Here is a 9,927-nt window from a genome sequence, read left to right as displayed (position 1 = left end):
TTTTTTTTTGTATATGGAGCTTCTGAGTTCTGAATTAGTTTTCTTAGTTGGGAAACTAATCAGGGGTGAGCCAGGGAGTCATTTTAATGGCAAATAGTTTTGTTAAATCTCGACAAGACCATGTGAAAAAATCCTTTGCACCTTGTAAAATAAAGCCATTGTAAGCAGCCGAGCTCAGTTTTTTTCCTCTTGCAACTACTAATCTCAGAGTCAATTAATGAAATTTTGCTCAATCAAACTTTATCATGTTTTCTAGCCTGAACTTATTTTTAAAGTGGCTGCTGTTTCTTTGGCTTTTCATATATCCCGTAGTCAATTAATGAGCATGTGGATTAAATTTATCAAAAGGAAATCATTGTTGCGATGAACTCTGATGTTGCAGCTCTTTATTTGTATTTGATAGCCTTTGGTACTCCTCTATATTATATTTCAGAGTTGCTCTTAGCTAATTGTTTTTCATTGTCTTGACGATACATTGCTTAACATACCAAGCAAGACAGTAAGACACCAGATTCTGACTTTTGAAATCAAAATGCCTTTGCCATATTCATATCTACTAGTGTAAGAGTTTTTAATGTTGCCATATCTTTAATGAATGAATCGATGCTGTGTGTGCACGCTTCTTGTTAGTTTACCCACCGAGGGATTCTTTGTGCCTACCTAAAAGCCGTCTGCGTCAGTTATGAGTGTTTGTCTGTTTTTCATAGGACATAGGATATTTTCCAGTTATATAGGATATTTTCTGATAACTTGTTGCTGTCCATGCGGAAGATGACCATGCATTTATTGAAAAAAAGCCTAACCCATGCATTGCTACTGTATTTCAAAAAGTACTGTAATTCTTCACTCAAGTTTTATTCATTGTCTCTGTATGTCATGACTAGATGGGCAAGTGGAGCCCTTGATCCAGAGATCAGCACATCTGGTGATGTTGTTACATCAGTGAAAAGGTTTGTGCATGCTTGTTAATTTGGTACTTTTGCTTCGATACTATGAAATGCAGGGTTATGGTAAATACCTCATGTGCTATTTCTCACAGGGATGTGTGGGCAATGATTGCAGACTTGCAGTTTTTCTTGGTTATTGCTTGCTACAGGCCCCCTCGATGTAAGTTGCGGGATTCGGCTATCATGAAATTTGGTTTTATGCTGTTACTTGTTACTGAATGTTGAATTGTTAAGCATACCTTATGGTTTCTTTTGTCACTTGATATTTGAGAGTTTGCAGCTCTGATTGTAAGTGTTTGACTTATTTGTTGGGATTTAGTGGACCAACACTATCTAATCATAGATGGTCATTTCTCTGGTACTTTTAGGTTTTAATATAAGTTGGCTGTTGACATTCTAATGAACTTAGTCATATGGCTGGTTCTCGAACCTGGAGTTTTAATATAACTTGGCTGTTGACATTCTAATGAACTTACTCATATGGGTGGTTCTGGAACCTGGCAGCAAACTATTTAGGTTTGAAATTGTTCTCAAGTGAGCTCTTAACTCATGCAGATTTCAAGAGCAGGGCTTAACTTAATTTGAAGAGTGATAGTGTTGTTTAGCTAGGAATGTTTGTATAAGTTCATTTCTTGAAGTCGTCTTCCAAGAAAATTTGGAAGTTGAAGACTGGCAATCCTCTGATTGATTATATTTCTTGATTTCCTTAGCATGCTGGAAGAGTACTAGTGCCCTTTTTGGGGGTTTTTCTGCTGGGCTTCCACTTGATTGTGAGACAGATAATATAGCTGGTCATCAATATTGTGTTGGGATAATCAAATGGATCCTGATTTGGACTCTTTTGATGATATTCTTCCTAAGCCTGCTTTGACTAATGGTAAGCAATGCCTGGCAAATCAAAGTACAAATGGTCTTTTTTTGGCTTTAAATAAAAAGTGGGTTGTTTGATGTTAATTTTGTTAGTAGCTAGGTTAGGTGGGAAGTTTCAGCCTAAGGCCAAACCACGACCAAAAAAGGTGGAATTTGTACCAATTCCTTCAATTCCTCCAAGTGAAGCCAAGGAAAAGGCTGTGGCAGCATCGCAAACTAGCTTGGACACAAAAATTTCTGTTCAGCCTTTTGGTATCATGGATGAGAAGTTGACATGTCAAATTAGTTTATTGTCTCCATCATCACCTACTGGGACTAAGGAACACTTGAAAAGCAATGATGGAAAAACAAAATTGGTTGAAGAGTCAGGGAGTCCCTTAGCCACCTCTGACATGGTTGGGGTCAAAGAACCACAGAAATATAAGGAAGGTTTGTCCTCTTGCGAAATAGGAAGCTTGGAGGCAGCAAAACTCTCCCCTGCTAGGAGAAATGATGCAGGCTCTGTTGGTGCTATGGATTCGGAGGCTGCAATATCTGGTTGTAATGATGACCAGGAATCTAGCGTTGTGAAATCGGCAGGAGTGGTAAGAACTCATCCTCTCCTTTCTTGTTTTTGATGTGTTGCCTCCATAGGATTGATAAGTCCTAAAAATTCTGTCTTTAGGCGGGCTCATTGGGGTTTGATTCAGATCTACTGGATGACATTCTTCCTAAATCTCTAAAAAATAATTGTAAGATACACTTTCACAGCATTGTTGATCTGTCACTAATGGAAACCCTATTCTTCTATTGAAAGATTCACTGTGGGATTCACTTCTGCTACAGCTAGGGCTGGTGGGAAATTCAAGCCTAAGGCTAAACCTCGGCAAAGAAATGAAAATCCAGCACCCGTCTCTTCATCTCCATCCAAATGTGCCAAGGATGAACCTAAGGCACATTCTCAAAAAACACAATCCACAGAGCCTATTGATGTTGCAAATACAAGGATGAACCCAGATGGTCCGACTTTACTTCAGCAGGGCAATGTTGAGAGTAATGAGCCATCGAAAGACAGTGAAGTTTTATATTTCAGTGACAACAACTGCTTGGAACTAGTCAACCCCTCATCTGAAAATATTGCAACTGAAGAGGATGTGTGCCCCCCAAATACTCAGCTTGCAGAGATGAAGTCTGGAAATGATGTTGGCCTGAATTCTAGGTTTGTAGAATCTGCCATAGAGGTGAGAGTTTGAACTGTCTCATGCCCTTGATATATGGCACCAAGATGCTTGGTTGAGTTCGATAATTTTGGAAATTCTGTTGCTTGTAGGTTGGTTCCATGAGATTAGATTTGGATGCTTTTGATTATATGGATCCTCAACCGGCCATATCAACTGGTATATACCATTTGCATAATCTTTGATCCCCCCCCTTTCCTTTTGCTTTTGTTATGAGATGATTGATGGAATTATTATTATTATTTTGGTCAGGGAGGTCTGCTGGCAAGTTACAGTTGAAGGTAAAGGCCTGGCCTAGGAAGGGAACATCTGAGTTAGCTGCTTCTGCTGTTCCCAATACTGCTGTAGAAAAGTTGGCGGGTCTAGCTTCCACTGTCTTGGATAACATGCTGCCCGTTGAATCTTGTGGTGTTGAACATGTTAGACTAACCGATCATGTTGGTGAGCCTAATATGGAGAGTGCTGGGACCAAAGAGCCAGGGGGAAACAATGGCAAGGCTCTTCTTTCTCCTCCAGAAATTTTAGCTACTGTCTCTTGTGAGAAGGACTCAAAGGGAAAATCCAGCTTTCCTACACAAAAATATGTTGATTTTTCAGCATTTATGAAATGTAATGTGGTGGCGACAGATTTTTCAAGTCCCAATGAAGCTGCTGTTCAGGTTGATAGTGGAAGGTTGGAATTAGAGGTGAATCTACAGCCTTTCTTTAAATTGTATAATTTCTTCCTTGCAAATACGTTTTGGAATAATTTGGTTAGTTTCAGGAATCAGGGGCACTTCCTGGCTTGGAAACTCCAGGTTTCTTGTCCCCAGGTGTCATGGAGTCTGTTATGGCCCCACCACCAAATGTTCAACATGTTCCTTCTGGAACCATAAACATTGATGGGTGTCCAGTTGCTTCCTTCCCATCAGATAATATTGTTGATTCCCCATGCACTCACTTAGGTGATTTTATTCCTCAAGATCCTTGTACTTCTGAGATTCAAATGAACCAAGAGCTGAAAAACCTTACAGAAACTTCTCACTCAGATAATGTGACTGCTGTCCATCGGGAGGATGCCTCTGATTTGCCAGAAAAGGAGGTAATAAGTTCTGCATGAATAAAATATTTTACCTAGATGTGTAGATAGGGTGCTAACTTGTTTTTGGTTTCTTATAAGACTTCTAGTAGTAGAAAAAGAAAGGCTGCCCCAGTATCATGTAGTTCTTGGAAGTCTCAAAAAGCTTCCGTAGCTGGTGACATGAATGAACATGACAAATCATCAAGGTGTCCGAGAAAGCAGTCCGCTACCCCTCAACTTGGTGATGAGCCAGAATATGAGGCTCATGGCAATGGTGGCCTCCCATTGGACAATAATGATGACTCATCTATGCACCCAGGCGATTTTATTCCCATAGATCCTTGTACCTATGAGTTTCCAGTAAATCGAAATCAGAAAGACTTTACAGAAAGCAATTGCTTGGCTAATGCAAATGTCGGGTGCTCAGAGGATGTTCCTGTAGTGCCTGAAAAGGAGGTAGTGCTGTTTGACATGGATAAATATCTTATTTAGTTCTGACAACTGGGTTTAACTTCTTTTGGTTTCTTTTTAGTGTTCTAAGAGTGGAAAAAGAAAGGTTTTTTCAGCATCAAATTGTTCCTGGAAATCCAAAAAAACTTCCGTGGCAGCTGGCCCTCAAGTTGTTGATGATCTGGATGAGGCTCATGATAATGGTGGGTTACCTGAACCTCCTGGTAGTTCTGTTGATGAAGAAGATAATGATTATGAACCTAGAGGGGATGAAGAGAGTGACGATGAAAACAGAGTAGAAATTGCACCTCGAAAGAAACGAGCTTCAAAAAAATCAAAGGAACCAGTGAATAAAAATGAAAAATCAGTTCGCAAGCGCAACAAATCCATTGACACTCCAGAACAATCAACACAAAAACCTCGCAAGAAATTTTCTCATTCAACTCGTCGAAACAAAAGATGTGGTAATCTCAATATATATGTGTCAGTTGTTAGGAGATATTATGAATTCTTATCCAAGTCTCACCAAATTGCTTTCTTTTATACAGTGAATAAGGATTTGCTTAACATGCCAGAGGATGAGATTGATTTCAAGAGGTTGCCTATCAGGGACATCATTTTGTTTGCAGAGTACAAGGAGCGGTTAGCAGTATGTGTACCTCTCTCTCTCTCTCTCTCTCTCTTGTGCAACAACTTACTGTGATTTGGTTCATCAATGTCATCTCCATATTAGTATACTTGTATTTGTGTTATGTTTGCATAATTAGAAGTTCAAGGCTTCTATGCTTGACCTCCTGTCCTTTTTATGCAGACGACAACATCAAAAATTCCCCCAAACAATCAAAGGTATGGTGTGAATTGATGAATAATACTTAGCTGAGGAGCTTTTATTATGTTGCATCACATAGCCATGGCTCTTGTGATTGAATCAGTACATGTATACATCTAATTTTGCGTATAAATGGAAGCCACTGTAATGTCACCTGTGTATTTGGCAGTTGCTTTGTGCCCTGTTTGCATGATATGTTTTTCCCATATTTCTTCTAATAGAAAACAAGCAAAAATTGTTCAATTGCTTCTAGTAATGTACTTTATTGGAAGCACATTTCATCACATGTCACACCACTTGCTTTGCCCTTTTTTTTCCCTTTTGGACCAAATCCATAGAACTCAAGGTAAAATTTGATCTGTCTAATAAAAGGAAAAACAGTCTAGTCTTATTAAAGTAAAAAAGAAAAGTATGAACAATAATGCTGCATGCTCCAGCCTCCAGGAATGATTCCTAAAATCATCACACGGGAAGAAGATGCTTATATATAGTTTTAAAGTGTATTGATTTGAACCTTTGTTCACTATGTTGCAGCACTGACAATCCATTTCATGGAGAATATTCCCATAATGAAGAGGATGGATTTGCTTCGGAGCAAGACGTAACCCATGGTGATGACCAAACATATGTTAGGGCTCAACCAAGCTCATCTTTATTCAACTACCAGTCTTTCATGGACAGAGCACCCAATTCAAGATGGTCAAAGCAAGACACAGAGTTGTTTTATGAGGTAAACATAGTTATAATTCTGCATTTAAAAGGCCATGATTAACCACATGTTTTACTGACAAACAAAGCAAATAGAAGTATTTGTTCCAATTTTTGCACTCAAGAAATTAAAACTGATCTAAATTCTATCTTTTGTTTATATTTTAGTTATGCAAACTCCGTCCACTATTGCTTGCGGTGCTTATGAGCCTAAATTGTTGAAGCTGCTCTATGTGATGATACATTAAGATAGCATATAGGTTGGTTATTTGAAATGAGTCATGGATAGACCAGAGGTCATGATGATTGGCTAAGTGTCAGTTTTTGTTAGGTTCATTAGTCTAAATATTTTTTTGGCTGGTTCTTCCAGTAAGTTGAAAATTTTGAAAACTTGTTAAGTGGACACAACATCATCAGAGAGCCAGGGGAAAGTTTTCCCTGTGATGTGCATTCTCATGTCTGGTTGGCAACAAATTCCGGTTCTACTACCAAATAATTGCTGTAGTGATGAAAAGCTAAAAAAAATGTGTAAATTTATGACTCTTTTCCCTGAATATATAATTTGAGATGTTAGAAGAGAGAGAAGATATAAAAATCCTATGTAACTTAATGAATTCCTTCAAGCCAATTCACAGCTTGCAATGCCATGATGCTTAGTGTTTTGTGCCTGTCTTACATTTCAAGTTTTAACTGATGTATTTGCTGTTGTGTTTTAGGGGATTCAACAATTTGGGACTGATTTATCGATGATCCAACAACTTTTTCCTGGTCGAACACGGCATCAAGTCAAGTTAAAATATAAAAAGGAGGAGCGTCAGCACCCCTTAAGGCTCCATGAAGCTCTGAGCAGTCGTCCAAAAGGTGAATAGATCATGTTACATATTTTTTTTTTGAAAGTTCAGTTCATAGTCAGCTGAATTTGTATTACAGTATAGTTAATATCTTTTACACAATGGTGTCTGCACTATTTGGGAACTGAGTGAAGTGGGATTCCAAGATCTTTTATTTGGGTGTTTTTTTCCCCTTCTCTTCTGGGTTCATCTCAAAAGTGGTTACTGACTGGCCATGGGCCAGGTATCACATTTTCTACTGTATCTCAAGTCAAAGTCTCCTAGTTTTCTGATTTGTAGCTTCATTGTAAATCCCCTAGAAGTGGAAATATACATTTGGCTTAGCTAAAGCCTAAAAGGATATCAAATTGTGAAAATCCATAATTTGTTCTCATACATGGCCAAAGATTGTATTATATATAAGCATGATATATGTGTTTTTCCTGGATTCCCACTAGGATCAAGCGAATAAGAAATTAAAACTAAAACTGATTTTAATCATTGTGAGATCAACCATGTTGGATACTGTGTGTTATAATATGATTTTTTTTGCAGATAATTCATATTTTGAAAAGTTAATTGAGCAGCTACAAGAAGTTGCTGGTACTCAGGAAGAACAAGAGTCTTACAAAGATGACCTAGTTGATGTGTCAGGCGAGGAGGATGCAGAGCTAAATGCTGAAACTAGTGTATGCGTTTTTTTTCCTGCCCCCCTTCTGTTTTGTTATGAAAAAAATGCTCTATTTACTCTTATAGTTACCAGGTAAAGGAAAACAAAATATCCCTTTGTTTAGAAGCTTGATTTGTTACTGTTTTATCGATATGTTGTATTGCTGTGTATCTGCATGCTGTGTTCTTTGCATTTATAGGTGAATGGGTCCCACCTGCAAACACTCACATGGAAATGGTCATCTGGTTTTGTTTGGGATACAGTTTGCTGTTGCATAAGATGTTACAATAAATTTTGAAGAGCTTGACTAACCTGCTAAAAATGGAAGAGCGGACCCATTGGTGTTGGAATCTGACTATATATTTCATGTTATGCTTTTTAATGTTCTCGTGGACATTTCCCTACTGTTGATTATATGATATGGTTGTCCAATTGGGATTCATGTGATTCTGAGACTGCTTTTGCACAATAAAGAGATTCAAGCATAATAGGATAGTACCGGTGCGAGAACTCTTCACTTGATTTAGAAGTCAAGGAAGCCCTACTGCAGGTCCTAGATACAGCCTTCTGTGACTTTCTTAGATGGTAACGATCACTGTTAATAGTGTTGTCTTTCATTGGCTCATCCTGTGTTTCCCTTGCAGCGTAGTTGCAGTAGTCTAATCTGCAGTAGTGGCACCAATAGGGAGGGGAGGGGATGGCATGGTTGCAGGCTCAACTTTTACCTTTGAAACAATCACATACATTTATGCTAGTATTCATATATAAAAATCACTCAATTGGTAATGCATGTATGGATGTGCTGGCAGGGTGAAGTTACAAAACCCGAGCAGGGTGAGAAAGTAGGAGTTGAAGAACAAGAAGAGAATGTTGCTGAAGACCACCATGGTCCCCTGAAATCTTGTGTTAGCGATGAGGATGTAGTTGATATATGGGGTTCATATTAAAGTGAGTCCTAGTATCATGCTGAAGGTGGGAGAGGAGTCTTGTTCATATTGCTTTTTGGTAATTTCTCCCTTCTCCAAAGCGTTTAATGCATTTTGTTTGTTTCAACTCGTGCTTCTGTTTTCATTCAATGCATGTTATCATGGGACGGCATGTCTGTTTGTGCTCTAGTTGTGTGATGGCTTAAATCACGTATGCTTCCTGAGCAGGCTCTATATGAAAGCTTCAACGAGGCAGGAAGAGCTGCTTGCTTGCATGGACAGTCAAGAGGATTTTGGTACGCGTGCCAAAAATTTTAGGCCCAATGAAACCTTGATGCAGCTTTGTAGTCAAACCTATCAAATTTTCATTTTATTACTTTTATTTATTTATTTTTCTGGTTTATCGAGAGACAGACCTTTCTAATTTAATCTGTGATGATCCCCCTCACTCAAAATTTAGAAAATTTTGATGCATGTAGAATCGCAAGCATGACACTAAACTCTTAATTTAAAAATATGCTCGACCTTCTGGATTCGAATCTTGGAATCAATACCGAAAAGAATTTATTAAATATCTTGTGTGCTCTTCGAAATCATTTGGAAATCTTGTGTGCTTTTAGGGCCTGTTTGTTTGTTCAATTTGTAGAATCGTCTCATGAAGATGATTGTATGATAATAGCAGCAGCAGCAGCATATACGGTAATTGTCTGAAAACATCATAGTATTATGGGACCAAAAATCTCTACGTCCACCATTGTCAGCCCAACATCTATCACCTCATCAGCTTGAACTCTTAATTTAAAATTCGAAAATCTGAAAACATGAAGAAACAGTTAATTAGAACAATGTTTGCATGTGTCACTCAGTTTTGCTATGCAATATGAGAGGTACGTAAACTTATACTTTATCTTTTCCTGTCAATGTTGGTTAGGAGGTCCTCTTGTTTAGCGAGGGCATCCTCAAGTGCCTGGGCAAACAAAAACATAAGGCTCAAACATTACATTCAGTTGATTTTTCTCATGCTGGAAACAGCTCCAGATAAAATAAAAGAAAATGATTAGAAACGACTCACCTTAGAGTAGCATTCAGCTTTTCTTATTTCTCAGGGGGCATGGCTTCTGGTTTGGAACTGAGAACATTCAGCTTTTTTTCCATTTTTATTAAAAAAAAAATTGTATAATTTTATGCTAATAAACATATTTTTTATTCAATTATTGAATCGGGTTAAAATTTTAGTAGATATTTTTGAAGATCTTGCTTTATACCATGTTAAAATTTTAGATTTATCTAACATAAAAAATGCATTGCAATAAAATTTAGAAGTTACTACACATGATTTATATTAGTTTCCTTGATTTATAATTCTTATACTTGTTTTTTTAATAACTCTTTTATTATTTATTTTAAGAATTGTTTAGTA

At 37.7% G+C, this 9,927-nt stretch overlaps 1 protein-coding gene across 7 annotated transcripts; it reads left to right on the top strand.

Annotated features, from left to right (window-relative positions):
* Positions 1-770: 770 nt before the first annotated feature.
* Positions 771-9,103, top strand: LOC105115711 (Homeodomain-like superfamily protein). 7 transcript variants are annotated; one of them, XM_011012694.1, is made up of 20 exons: positions 771-950; positions 1,040-1,107; positions 1,503-1,570; positions 1,658-1,824; positions 1,911-2,401; positions 2,482-2,548; positions 2,643-3,037; positions 3,127-3,193; positions 3,287-3,720; positions 3,798-3,978; positions 4,063-4,115; positions 4,194-4,550; positions 4,627-5,008; positions 5,093-5,193; positions 5,356-5,390; positions 5,908-6,103; positions 6,798-6,942; positions 7,467-7,600; positions 8,391-8,586; positions 8,736-9,103. In XM_011012694.1, exons 4-19 carry the CDS (start codon positions 1,767-1,769, stop codon positions 8,526-8,528), a joined length of 3,234 nt encoding a protein of 1,077 aa, XP_011010996.1. In that variant the 5' UTR covers positions 771-950; positions 1,040-1,107; positions 1,503-1,570; positions 1,658-1,766; the 3' UTR covers positions 8,529-8,586; positions 8,736-9,103. The 7 variants fall into 7 exon arrangements, with proteins under 7 accessions (XP_011010996.1, XP_011010995.1, XP_011010990.1 ...); XM_011012693.1 differs by having other exon boundaries at positions 1,923-2,401; positions 3,798-4,115; XM_011012688.1 differs by having other exon boundaries at positions 3,798-4,115.
* The last annotated feature ends 824 nt before the right edge of the window (positions 9,104-9,927 follow it).

Source organism: Populus euphratica, unplaced genomic scaffold, assembly GCF_000495115.2.
Source record: "Populus euphratica unplaced genomic scaffold, PopEup_1.0 scaffold752.1, whole genome shotgun sequence".
NCBI classification, from domain to species: Eukaryota; Viridiplantae; Streptophyta; class Magnoliopsida; order Malpighiales; family Salicaceae; genus Populus; species Populus euphratica.
This window is presented reverse-complemented; position numbering and strand designations above follow the sequence as displayed.

Excerpts from the sequence above, each read along its gene's own strand:
- LOC105115711 (XM_011012689.1), top strand. The coding sequence starts at position 1,767 with ATGGATCCTGATTTGGACTCTTTTGATGATATTCTTCCTAAGCCTGCT. Across the intron at positions 2,402-2,481 it reads TTGTGAAATCGGCAGGAGTG|GCGGGCTCATTGGGGTTTGA; the intron begins GTAAGAACTCAT and ends TTCTGTCTTTAG. Across the intron at positions 5,009-5,092 it reads TCGTCGAAACAAAAGATGTG|TGAATAAGGATTTGCTTAAC; the intron begins GTAATCTCAATA and ends TCTTTTATACAG.